The 20,844-nt window shown below is 42.4% G+C and overlaps 1 protein-coding gene across 1 annotated transcript in view; it reads right to left on the reverse strand.

Annotated features, from left to right (window-relative positions):
* The window catches only part of MOCS1 (molybdenum cofactor synthesis 1), a 32,615-nt gene extending 16,950 nt beyond the window's left edge, over window positions 1-15,665 (reverse strand). Inside the window, 4 exon segments of the mRNA XM_064446030.1 lie at window positions 707-871; window positions 5,688-5,855; window positions 6,523-6,655; window positions 15,446-15,665. Of these exon segments, the coding sequence (XP_064302100.1) occupies window positions 707-871; window positions 5,688-5,855; window positions 6,523-6,655; window positions 15,446-15,586 (607 nt within the window). The 5' untranslated portion in view covers window positions 15,587-15,665.
* Window positions 15,666-20,844: the final 5,179 nt, after the last annotated feature.

The following is a 20,844-nucleotide window of genomic DNA, read 5'->3' on the forward strand; positions in this document are numbered from 1 at the left end:
AGGTTGGAAGGAAGCCCGACCATGAAGTTGAACTTCATGATGACCTTTAGGATTTGTTAAGCAAGAACATTGGGCACATCCAAGCATTTTGGAAACTTCATTTGATATTACTAGCTCAATTGGAGCAAAGTTACAAAGCTAGCACCCCTCCTCAAATGACCTCAGCCACAGTTCATGTTTATTTCTATTAAAAAGGAGTAGAGCTAGGAAACATCACTAATCAGAAGTGAGACCACTGCCAGCATGCCCCAAATATAACTTCCAGAAACTGCCACTATTTGTGAGAAGAGGTTCAGTTCCTGAGGCATCTTAGTTCCCAGCTGCTATAGTGGGAAGATCTGTTTTTTGAACAGTATTAAAGAATAGCAGCACATGAGACCAGCACAAGATTTGCAGAGTCCCCTTGATATCCATGACTAACCAGTAATCGGCCAGTTACTGGCAGCTGTATTCACAGTCCCACTGACTCTGGTGAGTTGAGCATCTACTCCACCAGCTCCAACTAAAGGGGCTCTACCTGCCTAAGGGTCGTAGAAAGAAGGAGAAAGAGTCACTATCAAATAAGGTAGTATAGACTAGTCTTCCTAGCCTCAGAAGGATAGCAATTCATTACCTTCCCAAAATAACTGAGTGTGAAAGACATACCAAACAACTCACAACATTACTGAAAGTACTAACACAGCTGCCTTAGAAGACAAGCCTGTACCTTTTCTCCGGACGATAAACTCAAATTTAGCTGGGACCAAGGTATCCAGGCTAATGTTAATGGCATTCAGTCCTGCCTCCTTCAGTCGGGGCAACAATCTGGCTAAGTTGATCCCATTGGTTGTGACAGCAATGGTTTTCAGCCCTTCTAGCTTGTAGAGTTGACCTAGGAAAAGTAAAAAAAAACCACCACATTTAAAAAGAAGCAATTCAACTCTAAGTTACTCAGAAAACCAAAAGACAAATTGTGAAACAAACAAAAAAAATATCACTGAGGGTGAAGAAAACATGGATGCTTCAGTGATTCAGCCTTCTATGAGCTGTATTGGTTTAAGATACCCATTTTAGATCAAATCCATTTCAAAAGGTATGAGAGACAGTAGTTTATTGCAAGCAAAATTAGTTATAAAGAACACAAAGTGCACACTAATGTTGTTCTCCATATTTTAGAGTAAATAGCTACTTTACTGTTGGAAGATGACCTCTGATTTTGTTTACCTTCTCTTCCTCAGTCTAGCTTTGCAAACTGATTTCTGTGTTCTGCAACATTAAGCAGCAAGCCATTCCTTTCACACCTGACACCTGAACTAGCTGTGTTTATCTAGCAATGCTTATCCTGCTATGCTTTACCAAAAACTAGTTCTAACGCAGAGGAAGCTGCCAGCAGTATTGACTTTAAACTGCTGAAAGAAATACCACATATACACCTACCTAAACAGAAAAGGCCAACGTTTTAGATAACTACAGAGAACCCAAGGCAACATCACCACCACAGTGGTAGCCCAGCCAATTGGAGAGGGCTTATGCAAGCCATTAAAAAACGGCTAACAAAAGAAAACCACAACAGAAATAGTTAATATCATGAGACTATGATTTAGAAAGTTGCTGCCTCCTCATAAGCCAAAAGCAGAAATGCTCTGCATAGCAGATCTCCAGAGGGCAGGCTTTTCAAACCTCCAGTTTTCAGTACAAAAACAAATCGGAAAACACCCTTATAAACCACTTACAGAAATAGAGCCATGGCAAAATAATTTTCTTTTCATATTTTCCTTCCTCCCCTCTCATAGCCTCTATTAAATATTAAATATTTAAAGAACCCTTACTCTTGAGGCAACTTTAATTACAGCGCAAGTATTTCATAGTCCCTTCTTCCCTCCCTATTTACCTCTATTTGTTCATGTTGATAAGGGCTTACTTCGGCTTTTTCTCATCTCCCAGATATTCTCAAAATATTCACCCTAAGCTGGGCCCAAAACTCTTGATAAGCCAGGTCACACCAAAAATGCTGAAGCTTACAGCAGCAATATTTTGCACATGTAAAGGCATTTGGAACCTGAGACTGTAACAAAAGAGCAATCTTTACCAAGAACCAGATTTTTCTGGCATTCACCTTTCAAAATTCCTGACCAGGAATAACCTTTTCTTAGAACATGAGGTCTATTAGCTCAAGTTTGTCAAAAATTATTTAAACTAGCCACCGCGAGCAGCCTAGTCTTTGTGAGAGCATAGGATACACACTGCACCCAGAAGATATCATAGCAACACCACTACTTTTATTTACAGCCTCAGAACACAAAAAGCTTAACCTCCTAACAACAGAGGAAAACAACTACCTGCTCTACAGGCTTCATTGACAGAAATGTAAAAAGCATAAAGACATTGAATAAAACCAAAGCCATGCTGCAGCCTAAAATAAAAAAAAATTTAAAAGTAGCACAAGCTGATTAGGTCATTTAGTACAGAGAGCAGCTGGTATCAATGCATATTCTTCCTCATCAGACAGGAAGAGATACAGGATGAGGCACTGGAAATACACTAATATGTGGAACCACCTGCAATAATAAATTGGATGTAAGCCAACTGTGAGAGATTAGAGATGGAGACTTAACACTACGACCAACAAGTTACACTCTACCTTATTTGTGCAAGCTAAGAAGTAGAACATTTGCGGTTGCTTGGTTCCTTGGCTTGTTTACCTCTAAATTCAAAAGGGATTAAAGAGATTTCATAACGTTGTAACTCACCTTGGACCCGTATTAAGTCTGTTTGCTGACCTTTGGTCCCTGCTTTAGCAACAATCAACACAAGCAAAGGCAACTGATAAAGCTGTCAAGTAGAAAAGGAAACAGAACAGATGCTAGAACTCAATAGCATGAAGCTAAAAGATTTTATGTCAGGCTCAAGCCATCAGGTAAACACTGTTGCTTTTAGTTTTTTCTTCAGGATCAGGAGCATCTTCTTAAATAGAACGTTTCTTACATATTCTCCTCCAATCAATTCCTCAACTGCACTTTCCCCGAGTCCAAAAAAGGTATGTGTATCTCCTAATACATGAATTAACAAGTCTACTTCTGCACCACTTTACTCTTGAAACATGTATGTTGCTATAGAAAGCCATTCAACTGTCCATCCCTCACCCCATGGAAAACTATTTTGTCAGTGGAGATGTGTACTTCTCAGACTATTAATAACAAACAGCTATGACACAGTTTATATCTGGTGCTAATTTAAACTTTGAGTACCGCAAAAGGAGATGGATTCTATATTCCACTATCAGCTGCCTCAGAAAAGTCTCAATCATATATTTTCAGCAGTCCCCAAGACATAATTTAGCTCTCAGCAAGTATTAGTCGCTAAGTCATAGTTTATTTATGTGCATGTGTTAAAAGGAGACTTTAAATCCATTAAAAGAAGATTCGAAGTAATCTAAAGAACTGTAGCAGGTCTCTGAATAACATGGTCTCCTACAGTAGCTTAAAATCACATTAGTTCATTGTCACAACAAAAAAGTTTGAAGTATCAGAAAAATACAGTAATAGTAATCCAGCATTAATATTTGAGCTTTATTGGTATTTCACAGACCATTTATGGGTAAGGGGAAGGTTTACTGAAGGGAAACCTAACTTAAATCTTCACTGTATTCTGCACCTGAGATATTGTCACCAGCTTCTATAAACCTTCTAGAAATCCAAAATTAACTCCAACCCAGCCCAAACTAGTACATTGTGCAAAGATGGATTCAATAAAGGTGTCTAACTCAAATTCTGCAGAAGACATTTTTGGGCTTGTTTTCTCTTCAGTGAGTTTTCCCACAGTTGATACATGCGATCTATTTAGTTTTGAGACTTTTGTCTTGATCCTAAACTTGTGCACCACAGAGTAACACCGAAGTCTGAGAAGGCAAAAAGCATTTATAGACTTAATTTGCCAATTTTCAATAAGCCTTAGAAAATAAAAAAACTAGCCAGGCTAATAAAAATTCATGACAGAATGTCCTGTAGCATTAGTTCAATCATCTTAACGTCCACTGTCTTTACCCCAAGATCACTACTCTTGTCATCCATGAAAATGACAACTATGAACCTGTCAAAGTTCAGCTGTGAACAAGAATACAGGCAGAGTAATGAAAGCCCAGTGGTTCAAGAAGACCCATCTCCCTCTTTCAGCCACGGAAATAAACCTCTGAGAATTTTATCACTGCAGCAAAACAAACAAAAGCTTTCTATCCTCCCAATATCAATATTTCAGAATTGCAGCAATGCAATAATTATTTTGCAGTGACCTGGCTACTGAACTTACGCCCTCAAAGTGGCTGTCTTGAGCATAAAAAGCCATCAGCTACCACTGATAAATCAGAAAGGTACATACACTAGGAAAGAAATTTCTGCACTGAACTGACAATATTGTTTATTTCAACTCATTTTTGTGCCAATACTATATGCGGAACTGTAAAGGTTTGTTGTATTTTAAAATACAACCTATTTTCTAAATCTGCCTCCCTTTTGATTGGTGAAAGCCAGCTAAAAGTAACTATACCTATTATTACTAGAAATGGGGAACGCCCTCTTGAAAGCAGGTCATTTGAAAGGCACAAAGCTCTCTCAATCCTAAATAAAAAATAACCTATCACACATCGTTGAAATGTCCTAGAGAATGGTATTCCAGAGTTCCAAGAAGTTTAATTTAATTTAGGTTTCAGGACTCCTCACAATCAAGATTCAAGGAGACCCAAGCCAGCTCACTCTAGCTGTGTCTTTTCCAGCTATAAACAGGTCAGTTTTACCACTGCTCTGCTGCTTCCTTTGGAAAAGACCATAAAGGTCCTCCAAATCCTGATGAAAACAGAGCAGGAGCAGAGACCATCTGTTTTCTGCACCAAAGCTCAGTTTATCAGTAGGCAGCTGCTCTACTTTCAAGGCCTTCGTCTTCCGTATTAACGCATTCCTATCTTGAGTACTTCTTAGAGTACACATGCAGAAACTGACAGGTCCAGTTGCCTACAATACACCAAAGTGCATCCACATACATAGCCTTAATCTAACACATTGCCACTACACACAGATATTGCCATGTCTATAACATATGAGACTTTGGACAGGGAAGAGAGCACCTGGCTCAAGAAAACAACAGGCACAGCCAGTCAACACAATACCAATCTAAGGAGATAGACTTCTAAAAATTACCCAGTAATTTATCTTCCACTGAACTAACAGTCTTCATCAATAACTGTAAAAACATAGGCATTTCCACCATTCCTTATTAAACACAGACAAGCAAGTGACATCTGTTATCAAGGAAACAAAAAACAAAAATCACAAACACACACACACACCCCCAATCCAAAAGAAAACCTGTTTTGTTTGTAAGCATGTATCAACTGTTCCTCCCCACTGAGGACCTGGTCATATCAATTCTTCATTTTTCACCCCAAGGCTGCAAGCTATGCTACTAGATGTTGAATATGAATACAACAATAAGTTCTGCTGTTAAATACAAAAAGACAAGTTCCATCCAAGCAGGACAGCAGAACTGGAAGTTTTCTGAAAGAAACTCTTTCATTTCACAATACTGGAAAAAAGCACCGTCATTTAACATATAATTATTCTTCAGGTTGTTGCTGGACTGTATTAGTTATAAGCATAGTTCTCGAATCAACATACAGCAAGTTACTTTGAAATTCACTTTGTTTATTGGGAACTCACCCACAATATCAACCACATCGGGACGGATAAGTGGCTCTCCTCCTGTCAGTCGGATCTTCTCTACGCCTTCTTTCACAAATAGTCTGGCTAGGGTAATTACCTCCTGAGCAGTAAGTAGCTCTGATTTAGGGGTCAGCTGAACACCTTCCTCTGGCATACAATACTGACCTAAACCAAAAAATACAGAAATACATGGGGGAAAAAATAACAAGCAGCAATTAATCGAATGTTATGGGCAAAATGCACCAAGTGCAACTGTCTTTAATGGATGTCAAACGTCTCTGCTTTTCTGAATACAGAGAAGATCATACACCAAATCTTACAAGCAATCTCCTAACAATTTCCTGGTTTCCTTCAGAAGAAAACCCAAGACTCATTTGATGGGTGTCAAAATTACAATGGCTCCATTTGAAGCAGAAGCTGATCTTATTTCTATCTAACACGCCTTCAAACAGAGATACCAAACTGAACTGGCAAGCACTGAAACATTGCTACAGACTTTGCAGGCGTAATTGTGGGAATACCTAGGTACAAGCCCTCATGCTTATCGCACACTTTGGGTATGGCATACAAACATCCACAAGCACCACCATCCAAACCACACCAAGCCTGATGAAAGACCTGCCACTTGCAGATCCCTCAGCTTGCTGCTCCTGCTTCCTCATCCCACCAGCAGCTCAACCCCAAATCAGTCCCTATCTATCCTTTACCATTACTTTGTGAAGACAAGAAACAGCCCAGGGCCAACACAGCAATAAGTACCCTAACTCAACTCTTGGCCTTTGCACAATACGGTGCACAAGAGCTTTGTGCAAGAAAGGAAGCAGACACTTACACCTGAGGTTGCATTTCTCAGTCAAAGAAATTCGCAAGTAGTTGTGCTGGCGCCCAAAGCTGTCTGTCAAAAAAACAGAGAAAGGAGCAGCATGTTCCAGCAGAAAGCGTCCTCTTCCTGAGCTTTGTAATTCCTGTAATGAAAACAAGTAAGTGCTAAATATTTGAATACTTATCCTATCAACTTGCTGTATAAATATTAACTTCAAACCCAACTGGTAATTATTATTCCATTTTTCCCCACAGGGACCGCTGCACAAGAAAAAAACATGACTTGCCTTAATGGTCAAAACAGGCCATTTATTAAGTTTCACACCCCACTTAATTCCATGGAACTGTACTAAAATCGCCCTGTGCATTTTAAGATACAGCCTCTTTGCCACAGGTACTTCAGGCTTTTTTGTGCAGAATAGGAGGCAGCTTTTTTCAATTGTGCGTCTCCTCAACTTTCCAGAATCATTGATCCAGGACGACCCAATCTCACTACAGCCCCCAGATAAATGACATCGTACAGAAGGGTCCCCCCCGCACTTCAGCGCAAAAGAATTAAAAGTTGATGAAACACTGCATCTCTGCTTATGTCCCTACCAACTTTCACGTGCATGACATAACATCTTGTTAATAGCAAATCCAAATTCTTTCTGTGTACAATTTTGTTTCATGATGTCTGTTTCAAGAATGTTTCCAATAAGGTCTTCTTGCCCAAATCCATACAATAGAATACTTCCAAAAAGCTTGTCTCAGTTTAAAGCTGATAAAACAGGACACAATGGGACCAGAAGAGAAATGTATGATCCTCAACATTCCACCTGTTCAAGCCTGCATTAAAAAAATTCAGAATTTTAATAATGTCTTTAGTAACTGTCACAAAGTGAATATTAGAAGTTATTTCTATTCACAATTTTTTTGCATTTTTTAAACCACAGTGTAACATATGAATACCAGAACAACACAGTTTTCAGGAAGTACTGAGTATTTGCTCTCCAGAATAAGGGCTGATCAATTTAGGCATCAAATGAAATAGCACAAATCAGTAGCTGTTACTGGAAACAAATAAAGTTCAAGTTTATACCAAGCATCTTTAAAAGATTGCTACTGCCAGCACCAGAACACTCTTGGTTATAGCATGATCTAAACACGGAGATTTCCACTGCCTTTAGCCCATGACTTTCAAATTACCATGTTCTATCTCTATTTTTCTATACCTGTAAAGCACAGCTGAAACTACTCTGCTACTTCATCTCCAGTCAAAGAGCACATACAAAGCCATTTCTGGATACATGGTGTTCACAAAGTTAAAAGAGGAAGAGGGGAAATAATCAGCTGCAGAATTGTGCCTCAAGTAAAAATCATGCTGGCTGGTCTTGATAGGCTGCAGTAGGCAAAGGATTAAACAAAGTTTTGACATAAATTTAGAACGTAGAACGAGGAGCTGGACAAAATGACACATTAGCTAGTATTCAAATTGCCTAACTGAGCAAAAGCCATTATTTCCATCTAGTGAAAAACAGACCTGTGAAATCTCCAGACAAAATAAAATTGGTACATATGGGATGATGCCAAGGGACTGGACAGAAACACGCATAGCTGTGCCGTCGTGCCGTCATCTCCCTGGCTCTGGTCATTGCTAGTAGTAACCATAGGAGTTAATCCTGCACAGTATTTCCAAACAGCCCTAGCAAGAAGCCTGGAAAGGGTCAGCTAAAATGTTGACAAACCCAGGTATGCTTCCTCAAAACATTTCATTCTGAAAGCATTTGTAAGAAAGATTTGGGAGTGGATGGAGAGGATTCCTTCAAGTGACCAGATCAGCCAGACAGCAAAGGTTATCTGGGGAGAGGCCCAACTTCAGCCATTAGCATCTGCAGCAATTTTGATTCCAGCTGGGCTAACACCATGGCTGCTGCTAAACTTATAAGCAGGGGCAGTCTTTCTTGGCAGCACCACCTTTCCACCAGCCTTTAAACAATCTGCTACACTTCCTGATCCAAACAGCTGTGTGGTTATACAAGATCTAAGAACAGCCCTAGCAGTGGGGGTGGTGGGGTGGTGTGTGGTTAGAGAAGATAGAGAAGACACAAAATGGCTGATTTCAAAGCGCAGACAGCATCTGTTTACCCCGATAAAAGAGCAGTACTAGTTTCCACAAAACTACTTTTGTGCCAGAAGAAAGAAATCTCTTTCAGTTTTTGTTTTGAAACAGCCACAACAGCAGAGGGACAAGGGGGCACAAGGCCAGCGCTCCCCAGGCCTGGCCTTCCCTCCCTGTGGCACCAAACATGACAGTGACAGGAGCTGTAAAAACCAACCGCTCCGCAGCCACATGCGCTGCTCACACACATTCTTCTGCCTCCCTCTTCTTCAATGTGCACAGGCAGAACAAGTCATCTGGTTTTTAATCCCCCCGGCCTGGAAACACTCTGGCCTGGGCACATGCGGGTGGTTTGCAGCTTTCATTTCACCAGGAAATCCCAAGCTGGGAGCTTGCTTTGTTAGAAATGCCGGCTCTGTTGCCCTTACTGTGAGAGTTTCCCAGAATACAAGCAGGGTGAAGTCAGAGAGCCCAACTAAATATTCAGATTTAATTTCTACTTCTTCCCCATTTAGGAAACTCACCCTGAACAGACTACATCTGAAGTATATTTTAAATACTGCCACCCTCAAAAAACCCCCACAAGTAGTTTTTCCTGAAAACTGCACTGCTTTCTGGCCTGGCTGGATTTCTGACATTTTCCTTCCTATTATTTTGGAAAGGTGTTCACCTTTGAGAGGGAAAGCACTCCCATGCTTATCAAAATCATTTTAGCCCTCCTTGTAGGAGCACCCCTCTCCTGTTTCTTTCTCAGTAACTCATTTTTGCATCTTTTTCATGACCAGGCTTCCTTCCCCACTCCACCTGAAGACAGAACAGGATGAACCTCCTGTGTCCCCATTTTAGAGTGCACATTACAGGGAGGAAAAGAAGTGAAAAGCTGGCCTCCCTGACGGAAGGGACGCAAGACAAGGATGCTTTAATGATTGTATCTAATGGATGCCAAAACTGTACACTTTCTTTTCAAGAACAATAACAAGCTTAAAGTAATTTCCTATTTTCAGGAAGGAGCCACCACTGGAGTGGGATGCAGGAGACAGCGGTTCTGTTCCTAGTCTTCCATCCAGGCTGTTACAGGCAAGGGAACAAAAGTAAGAGGCCTTAGTGGAGGAATAATACTGTTAGGAAACAGCATTTAAAGAACAGGCACTCAGCGGGCAGTTGGTGTCAATATACTTTAAAGTCCCTGATGGAAATAACTAACTTTTGCTCTCTTGCTGCAAAATAGTGGGTGCTCGAATGGGGGAAAAAAAAAGTTTTCCAGACCTACTAGAGCTTCTTTCCATAAGCTACTTGTCATGTACAGAGATGGGTTTGTCTGGGAGGAAACAGTGATTGGAGATGGATTTTTTAAGCTGTTAGTTCAGTTTCTGTCCAGTTTGATGTCAGCAAGGAGGAATTAGGAGACACCCATGAGGAGTTCAGTAGCACCAGCTTGAGCTCCACAGGGAGTGGATCCTGTATTACCAAAACTGCCACTGCACCCAGCACTGACTCATATTTTTATAAATTCCACAGGAAAGGCCAAATACCAGAGACAAAGTCAGCTGCCTTCCTGGTAACTCCAGGCAAGGATGAAGCACTCTCTAAAGTAGTCATGTAAGTAAGGCAAGAATAGGGTGAGGTTGGACCTAGTCACTTGCAGCCTGTGAAAGTGCTATTAGAACAGGGAGAAAGCAAAAGCTGCCTGCTACAGTTCCCAGTCTACATGGAAACAGTTAGTCAGTTCCCTGTGGTTGGAAAGAGATAGGTGTTTGTTAGTATTTTAGTGTATCAATGCCCAACCATATAACTTTTTCCACTGAAAAGGGATGGCTATAATCCCCAAGTCCCCTCTCCGCATAGTTAAAAGGAGACACTTCTGTATGTCAGAGTACGCCCTGTCACACAGTGTGCTTTATCCGAACCATGAAAAAACAGTTTCAGTCTCTGGGCTGTCAATCCTATATTCTATACTAGTACTGAAAGAATGAGAGCTTAGATAATGTCATGGTTCATGACAGCTGAAATCTTTTTGTATATCTCGCAGCTCACTCAAGGATAGGGATTGGGTAGTTCCCATTTCTTTTACAAGTTGTTCTTCCTCCTCCTCCTCTCCTCGTGACGGCCCTGCTTTTCATCATCTCTTTCTAAGTGAGTTGACTTTCTCTTCCAGGAAAGTCAACGAGCTGACTTTCTCTTCTCTGCCAAAGCAATATCAACAGATATATTTTAACTACCCAAGGATGTTCAAGATACTGAAAAGTTGTAATGAAAGAGGAGGCATTATAGAAGATGGTAACTAAGGTGCCATTCTGTATTTCCTCTGAGAGTTGTTTTTTATGGAGGAAGAGGATGTATAATTGCTAATTGTATCCATGAGGTGCTACCTGACATACAGTAATGGCTTCAATATAAACTTCAAATAGCAAATAAAACTCAAAACCAATGTTTTAAAAACAACTCTCCCAGGCAAAACAGTACTAATCACTGCAGAGCACAGCAGACCACAAAAAACAACACCAAACTTTAACAGACACAGCAAATACAAGAGCATGGTACAGATCAGATAAACTAATATTGAGAACAGAGTCTATGCTGTGACCAGCAACCGTTATTATCTCAACCCTTCGAGCCCCACGTTGGGTGCCAAAAATGACTGTCATGGTTCAGGCCCAGTTGGCAACTAAACACCACGCAGCCGCTCGCTCACTTCCCCCGTTCCTGTGGGATGGGGGAGAGAATTGGAAGAGCAAAAGAAAAAAAAAAAAACACAACAAAAAACTTGTGGGTTAAGAACAGTGTAATAATTAAAATAAAATAATGATGATTATTATAATAACAACAATAATGATAATATAATAAAAAGAAAAAGGGAAAAAGGGAAAAAAGTCAAAACAACAAACGATACAACTGCTCACCACCCGCCGACCAACGCTGCCAGTCCCAAGCCACGAGTGCTGCCTCCCTCCCCCAGCCAGCTCCGCCCAGGTAACATACTGGGCATGACGTTACATGATATGGAATATCCCTTCGGCCAGTTTGAATCTGCTCTCTTAGCTGTGTCCCCTCCCCTCCCGGCTTCTTGTGCACCTGGCAGAGCATGGGAAGCTGGAAGTCCTTGACTAGTACAAGCACTACCCACCAATATCTAAAACATCGGTGTGTTATCAACGTTGTTTTCATACTAAGTCCAAAGCACAGCACTGTGCCAGCTGCAGTGGAAGAAAATTAACTCTATCCCAGCTAAAACCATGACACTGCACCTATCAGCTATATTTTTACAACCTGTCAACCCTTCAGACCTGCCAATTCACCTGTGATTTCCAGGAGAACTCTTGTAACAATGCAGCAAAATTGGAAGTCATCACCAGAGGTACTAATAACCACCAGGAACACCACAAACTGACAGGTACTGGAAAGGCTCAGTTAAACACAAGGGGGAAGAAAACAGAGCTCTTACCTACTTATCAAGCTGAAGATCAAGTATTATACTTGCTCCAGCCTTCTACCTTACCCCCAGTGACATTTGTGCACTATGATTGCAAACACTTCTGGACAGGCCTCAGGGACCACCACAACCTGTGTACTTATGACAGCGTCAGCATTACTCCAGCACCCCCGGCTCCTTTGGCTCCTGCAATGCTGGTAGGACTATGCATCCATGCTGCCACCTCACCGTAGTACCTAATGCTGCTGTGCCAGCATCATGGACACAACTCAGCAAAAGCTCTTCTGTTTCATGCCTCACCTTTAATATCTTAGCCTGTAGGGAAGCAGTGACACAGTGTCCTTACTCAACCTGGAAATTAGACAACCACAGAGGCTGAAACAGGTCTAAGTAGGCCAAACACCAGAATGAGGTCTGAGCTGAGAAGTCCAAGACAAATGTTTTTCTGAGGACTCAGCAGCTGCCGCCCAACAGCTGACCCCAAACAGCATGCTTACAGTTCTGGTTATTGGCACAGAGACATTGCTCAGGGACTTTGACCAGCTACCCACAAAACAGAGCTCCAGGACACACAGAGTTTCAGACATGACTGGCCAAGAATAACGGCCGTATGAGGTCTTTCTAGACAAGTTGGGCTCTCTCCTTTATCCCAGTGACAGAGACTCCAACGAGGCCACAGAAAATTTCAGGTGGTTATGTTTGAATTACAGGATCTACATGAACGGATGGAGGAAGACAAAATAAAACTTTGTGTCAGGATGCCAAAGACCTTTACTGGAAATAATACATCTAGAGCAGGATAAAAAAAAAGAAAAAGAACGCTAATTTCCTTAACGTTATTGCTCTCAAACATCATTAAGAGTCCTGTCATATTGCTCCTTTGTTTCAAAAAGCTGGGGTTTTCACATGTAAACTTCCAGCTTACACACACAAAAAAGTACAAATTACTTTTGCTATTGTACTGGAAAATACACAGTTTTGTAGTAGAAATATGTAATCCTATATAATTTTTTTATTCAAGTATGCAATTTGGACGTGTATCATGTGTACAAGATGACAGGACGGCATCAGCCTTTCCTTTGTTAACTGCAAATTAGTCAAGAAATGCTTGTACACAACCAAAGAACATTGAAAACACTGCTTTCAGAGTGCCTGTTGCTACCTGCCCTTATCTTGCCTTAGAAAAAGGCCCTGCGCACATCTCCGAGACTGGCAACCGTATCTTAAATATTAAAATAAAAACAGGCTCAAACATTTGGACTAACCAGCCCAATAATAAGCTGATCAAGTTCTGGGTTTTATTTGTAAACAGTTTAGGATCAGCTTCCCAGGTATATCTGATTTCACCTTCAAAACTGACATAAATTTTCACAGCCTCAGATTTACCCAGTCGGTTATCTGGTCAATATAATTTCACTTCTATAAATACATTCATTTTCACCACGTATTTCATATAGAGAATATTATAAGGACTTAATAAACACTCAAAACACAAATAGAAGTGATTAAGTGTTTCTGCTGGAGGGAGTCACTTACCAAGCATTCATAGAAAGTGTTATTAGACAGCACTGCAGGATACAGAATGGATGGCACGTACACAAACATTCTCCCTCTGTCTCAAAAAACAAAATGTACGAGCAGGCTAAAAAGGCTGTAAGTTGAACATAAGGTCACCACACAATAGCAATACAGCAGCCATACTGACCCTAATGTTTGTAACCCAATCTAAAGGCTTACAATGGGTAGCCTTGGACACAGCCTTTCAGTTGTCTCCTGAAGCTCCCAAGTTACATAGTTCTTCCTTCCACAGCTGAAAGGACCATTTTAAAAGTGGATGAAACACAGAGTCTAGTGTTCTCTTCTCCCCTTTGCAACCCCCGCACCCAACTGAAATCTCATGAAATTAAACAGAACCCATGAACATTTTCAGATCCAACCCACAAGACAGTCCAGCCGTATTCACAATTGTTTCACATGCTTGAACATCCTGTCATCTGAAAGCACATTTCACTGTCCCCTATGGCTGTGACGCTAATTGCTCCTCTCTGCAGATGATCCCAGGAGAGAGAGAGAACAGAAAGGAACAATGAGTATATTATCACCGTGCAGTTGCCAAGTTTGCGCTGTCTTTCTTTTTGCATTAGCTTGCTTCTCAGGCCCTGCAGGGTATCAGCCAGTGCCCCAGCACACTTGTCACAGTTACTACGCCACACACACAAATCACCCATCCCATTCTTCCAACCACTATGGCTTTCGTCCCCTAAGGGAGTATGCCTTTCAGAGGTGGATGTTGTAATCAAGCTCTCTCAAAAGTATTCCTGAATGTATGTTAGAATACTCAATTTATAGGAAGTAGTTAAAAGTAATTCTCATCAGAATTTAGAAAAAAGTACACAGTTTAGAGAAAAAAACCCAAACAAAAACCAAAAGAAACTCAATCTTTCTAGATTCCCGAGCCAAGCAAGCATTCAATAATGCAACGCACAAAACCATTTGACTTCCTGTAAATAAGTGGTAGTGAATGCATTCAATTCTGGTGACGCAAAGACTGTCACTAGTAGCTTTAGCTTATTTTCTGCTTGTTAAAGCAAGCCATGCAATTGCAAGTAAATCAATAAATCACGTCCCAGCTGGAATTACTCTACATGTCGTACCCTATTTCTGCTAGACAGTTACAGAACCTTGGCCTTTCCCTGCAGCTTTTTCTCCTGCATTTGAACACCAGGAGACCCAACGCATCTGGGGGACTGGAAGTTGAGCTAGGAGGATCTGGACGACACCTGTGTTGATTTCACATGAGCAGAGGAACAAACAGCTTCATTGCAAAGCTCCCGTGACCTCTTAGAGCACAACCACTCAAAGCTGCCAAAGCACTCGATTTTGACCTGGGCAGATCACATGCCGTTGTGCAATCTCTTCTTGGACTGGGAAGGAGCACTGAACTGGTTCAGTCCAAGAGACTTTATGGCATCATTTCAACAAACTAAGGACGCAGAATTATACATTACTACGCGTTTTGTTGACTCTCCCCCCCCGACACAGAATCGAGTCACGTTCGCCACAGAAGTTACCCATCGCTCTGGGGAAGGTGGCAAAATTAAGTGTTTCTATCAGAAAGCGGGAGGCAGAGGGTCGGTGCCGCCCACCCCAGCGGGCTCCAGCCCCCCACTCCCCCGGGGAACGCCACCGGGACACCATGAGCACCCCTTCCCAGGCTGCGTCTTCTTAAAGCACCGGCCCAGGACTCAAAATCCCAACCACGACCTCCGGCGGCCGCCCGCCTCCCAAACGTCCCCGGGGAAGGGGCGTCCCCGGGCAGCGGCACCGGAGACCACCCTCGGCCCCAAACCCTCCCCGCTGATCCCCCCCTCCCCCGCCGGGCAACCCCGCGCCCCGCCTCACCTGAGTCGCGGCGGAGGGAGCCCTCACCGGCGCTCCGGTGCTGCAGGCGCGGCCCGGGGCTGCCCCGAGGGCCCCACGCAGGAACGCGGTGCCGCCGCGCCGCCGCCGCCCCCACGCCCGCGCCGCCGCCGCCGCCGCCATGCGGTTCGCCGACCCCCAGCACGCGGGGGGCTCCGGCGCCGCCGTTAGCTTCCCACCGTCAGGCGGGGGAGGGCGGGGGGCCAGGCAGCCAATCAGAGCGGGCGCAGGTGCCGCGATGCACGCCGGGAGTTGTAGTCCGCGCCCCTCAGCCGAGAGGGCGGGAGTGGGGAGGGAGGCGCTGCCAGCGGCGGTCCCGGCCGGGTCCCTCGCCCCCGCCCTGCCCTCCTTCTTGGGACAGCGGCTCCGGGCAGCCGCTGCCGAGCCCCGCGTCCCTCAGCAGCAAGGGCAAAACCTGCGCTGACACCCTTTATTGTCCGCCTTCCCCTGCCCTCACCTCGGCCTTCCAAAAAAAAAAAGGTGTCGAGCATAAGGCCGGCTGGCCGGCCCTGCCTGCCGGCTGCCTTGTTGGGAAAGGCGGGCGCTGAAGGACTCGCACACGGGAGGACAGGCAGAGCACCAGGAAACACGGATATCCTCAGCTGGGGAACATTTCTGGTGGAAACAGCAACTTCTGTTGTCAAACCTTGGAACAGGCTGCCCAGGGAGGTGGTGGAGTCTCCATCCCTGGAGGTATTTAAAAGAAGGGTAGATGTGCTGCTTGAGGATATGGTTTAGTGGTGGACTTGGCAGTGATTGGTTAGCGGTTGGACTCGATGATCTTAAGGGTCTTTTCCAACCTTAACGATTGAATGATTCTATGATTCAACCTCAGTCCTGCCCAAGTCTCAAGTAAAGTCTGTAAAACATTGCAGAAAGATGGGCACAGGAACTAAATATTCTAGTCTTATAGGGCATAAGAAGACAATATTCCAGTTTTCCAGCCTATTATACTTTCCCCCAGTACACTCCCAGTGTTTCAAAGACAAGGGGCCTTATGGCAAAATGTCCAGTGGCCCACTGTCCACCTGCATGTGACGCTCATGTTCTCAACCTGTTTCACACATGAAAGGAGGACTCAGGTGCCCAACATTTCCCTGGATCCCCTTCCCCGAATCATGTCAGCTACTCTTCCAAGAGACACACATTTCCCTAAATGTCTTATTGCTCTCATCCTTAGGACCACGCAGCTGTTGTATTGCTGTAGCTGTTACGAGTAAAACTCACACCTTGATACGCCATGCTCCTTCTATGATAACTCTTCCAGTTTAATTTTATTTTCCATTACCAAATTGTGGTGTCAGGGGTATTTGCATTTGCAACTAGTGGTTGCAAAAACATTAACAATTCTCTGCACAGCTGCACAGTCTTAATCCTTTAGCGTTTGATCTGTGCAGTACTTGGTGTTGAGTAACTGGGCCTTATAAATGCTTGTGTCAGCCACTATTTCAAGACATAGTTATATGTGCTGGTACAGATTCAGATGTTTAGTCAGGTTATAATTAAATCTTTGTTCTGTAGCAAAACACCTTCTTCTGTCCAGTTCAGTCTTACGCATTTAGACTTTAGGCTTTATTTATAGTCTTTAGGCTGGATAGAAACTAACAGGAAAACTTAATGCCACATTGCTTTTTTTTTTCTTCCCAAAGCTGAAGCCATCTGAAAAGAAGTACAGACTTGAATGACCTGTGATGTGGCCAAATATCTATTCTGAAACCATTCCCATCAGTATGATGTCAGGGTAACATATACACAGATCAAAACAGTAGAGAAGGCGGCAAAATACTGTTTTTAAAATACAATTTAAAATTACAGTTTTCAAATGATGCAGAAGCAAGCTTGATGTTTACATTTACAGTAGCTTTTTGATGCATCACTTCTCCTTGTGAAACTGGAATAACTGTAATTAAAGGATTTCCTGAATTTAATTGAACAGCAAGTGGTAATGAGGGCTGAAATACAGGAAGCATTTTAGCTGCATATTAAATGTAGTAATTGTTCAATTAAGTGAGCCTTTCAGTGGCAAAAAAAAAAGTTTAATTAGACTTAAAGTAAGTAAAGATCAAAATTTGTTACAAGCTCAGAGAGAGACAAAAATTATCATTTGCTTAATCAGCATTAAAAAATACACAGGCTTTCTAATATCTTTCTCCAGAAAAATGTTCTTACCTACAGTGAAGGGTTTGGTTCTATGGTTCTAAAGTTATTTTATTTTACTTAAAGACTATGTTAAGCTTGACTTACATCTGTAATCTAATTGAATATGGCAGGGATGAGCATATCAGGAAAGTTAAGAAATGAAATGTCTTTGCATACTTGAAGCCTTGTATTTTTCCAGTTTTATCAGATTGTACTAATATAGGCATATCTCGTTAAACCAGCATAAAATCAGCTTTTATACCTCCAAAGGCTACCTCTTACTCTCAGAAGTAGCTGCTGCTGGTTGATAGAAACACTTGTCCGGAATTAAATTAAATCATAAAATAACTGTAATGGAATAAGAGCATCTGCATAAGGAATTATTCCATTTTAACCTTACTGGAATACTGTCATGTAATGTCATGTCATGTTGTAGGTCATGAAGAGAAGCTGAAGGTTTGATTTCTTTGATTTTCTCAGCAGCTGTCAGAAGAAGTAGTATTCAGTGAAAAATTAAAGGTTTGAGGTTCATACATTTAGGTCAAGGTGCTGTGCAGTGTCATACCGTTGCATTGTGACTGAAGTTGTGTGTGATATTCTACCATGGCAAATAATACTTATCTACATCTAGCTGCAGAGACCACTGTCATGCTAGTGAAGCTCAAGACAGTAACTCAAGACAATTTTAGGATCCACAGAAACGCTTGCCACTGGTCTTTCAGTTGTCTTCCAGACATTATGCAGACATTCACTTGTGTTTGGCACAGAGTAATGCTGTAGTCCAAATTCCAAGGAAAGGAATTTCCTGCCCTTCCTGCTGCTGCCTTCCTTTCTGACTTACAGGGAGCCTAGATTAGCCATGTCTTATTTAGCTGCTTATTTGTTTCAAGATTTTGCTGAATTCATGCTTAATGCCTTACAGGTCTCATTCAACACTCTTGCATGTTCAGAGATTAAACAGCTTTCCTCAAGCAACTCTGCACTGTGCCATACATAAAAGTCTGTGTGCTGGCCACGGAGCATTACACCCACACGGGCAATTGAAGGGCAGAGTCCAGTCCCCATACCAGCGTCCTCGGTCAGCCTATCCCAGAACAATATGAAAATACAAAGTGATGGACTACTTCAGGTGCAATCCGTGCTTCAAATAAGCGCTGAACAAAGTTTTAAAGATAAGTTAATAACAAAAAAAATTTATAATAATTAAAAAGTCTTAGGAGAGAGCACCGCATGTGAGCTGGATGGATCTGCCACACTAAATCATGATTGCCTCATTGTCCAACCTAGGCATGTGTTAAGAGTTTCTCAACATCGTTCTGTAACTCTGTGCTACATGACTGAACAAAAACCAGGGCAAAGTGGAAGACCTGGGGCTGGAACACAGCCAGGGCTTTTGTTGGGACTGCAGTTAGGAAAGACTGCAGGAGTGCCTAATGTGGGGCAAGCAAGGAAAAGCCTCCATGTCCAGCTTCCTGCAAACTGGACACGGAATAACTGTCAGACTTTGCAACGACACGGTAATTTTTTTGTCTATTTCCTGCAAAAGCAGAGCATCATCACTCTCTGCATTTGTTACTAGTGAGCAACATAGGCACTCCTTAAAAAAAACTACCATGAGGACAGAGATTCACTGTTAAACTTCAGGGCGTATGTGAGGTATGAATGACTAGCTTAGGACATTTCACAGTTGCTCATGAGCATCATAGCATTTTTCAGTTCAAAGCACACAACTGCAAAATTATGCTTATCTGTGCTTGAGGAATCCTAAAGAGCTGATACAGCAGAGACTTCTGTTAGTCTCCTTTCCTCATTAGAAAGAGGCATGAGAGCCTTCCTGGTGTTTCTTCCTGGTAGCTGGCACAAAAATAACATCCACAGTTCTCTAGGACGTACCTCTCCCCTCCCATGGAAGTAAAAAAGCATCACAGAGTTACAAATAGGGATTTTGTAAATATCCATGCTAAGACTGCCACAAAAACAACAGCCTCTCACAGATGCAGAAGAAATCAGGATAGACCAGCCATTCTTATCAAAAGATCATTGGCATGGAACCAGCCAGGCTGGTTAGAAGACAGGTGTCAATGCTGTCTTCCTCTAACCCTCCTTATCTTGTGTGTGCAGGAGAAAACCTCTCCTCCCTCATCTTAACCATCCTCCTTTTTTGTATTTTCTTTGATGTTGTCCAGTTTTTCTGCTCACAACAACAAGAAAAGAAAAAAATAGTCATTTTGCTACTAAACTCATAGTGATAGTTTTTGGCATTCGTTATTTGAGCAGTATCTAGCAGAATCTAGGGTGATGGGCTGTAGGATATCAAGGACTCCAACTGATCCTACACATTAAAGCTAAGTCTACATTTATTTTTCCATACTTTTGCACACCCGCACTACAGAAAGAACATCAAGATATGCATAAAAAACAGAGGTTGATGTAGGTAGAAAAGGGGAGAAAAAGGAGGAAAGGAAGGGAAGGAAGGGAGAAAAAGGGGGAGGGAAGGCAGGCGTTGCTGTGAGCTTGACACTATCATTTATGTACAACCATACCCTTCTTTCTTGGCTTGCTTCCTTTACATGAAATATCATCATATCACCTTCAGCATTACACAAATGAGAAACAGTAGCACTTTGTGCCCTTCTGGTTTTTATCTACAAATTCTGTGCAGGACAGCTGCTGTGCTTTTGTTTATCTGGAGCAGGACTGCACTGTTCCACCCTTTATGCAACATTCCTGGTAAACAGGCTCTTTATGGGCTAACCTAACTGGGTGCTTATTGCGTGTAATTCCTGAGAACTGTGAGAAAAATTAGTATACTAACACAGAACAACCCCATCTAATAGGGTTGACACATACACGACCCAAGGAAAGTTTAAAGTCATACATTGTCTCAGCTCAACTCTCTGTGGGCTTGTTCTGCCCCACGCAGCTCTGGTTGCAGGTTTGTGGTTAATCTGTTAACATGCCTACATTTTTTTTGTATTTGACTGAATTCAAGGACATGGTACAAGGAGGTAGTTGAGTGTTAGGAAACACTGAGAGACTTCTTTTTCCTTTCCCACAGATGACCTGGATTCCCAATACCCTTCCCTCTCCTCCCATGAATAACTCCCATTTCTCCTTTCCATGTTAAAGTAATCCTGCTTAATTTTGTGAAGTAAAGTTAACTGTGTTGGTGGTATGTGATAGTATCTTATGCATCAGCACCACCAACACTCCAGGTTTAAGGCACTGGGTCAGTGGGATGA

Source organism: Phalacrocorax carbo, chromosome 3, assembly GCF_963921805.1.
Source record: "Phalacrocorax carbo chromosome 3, bPhaCar2.1, whole genome shotgun sequence".
Classification (NCBI taxonomy): domain Eukaryota; kingdom Metazoa; phylum Chordata; class Aves; order Suliformes; family Phalacrocoracidae; genus Phalacrocorax; species Phalacrocorax carbo.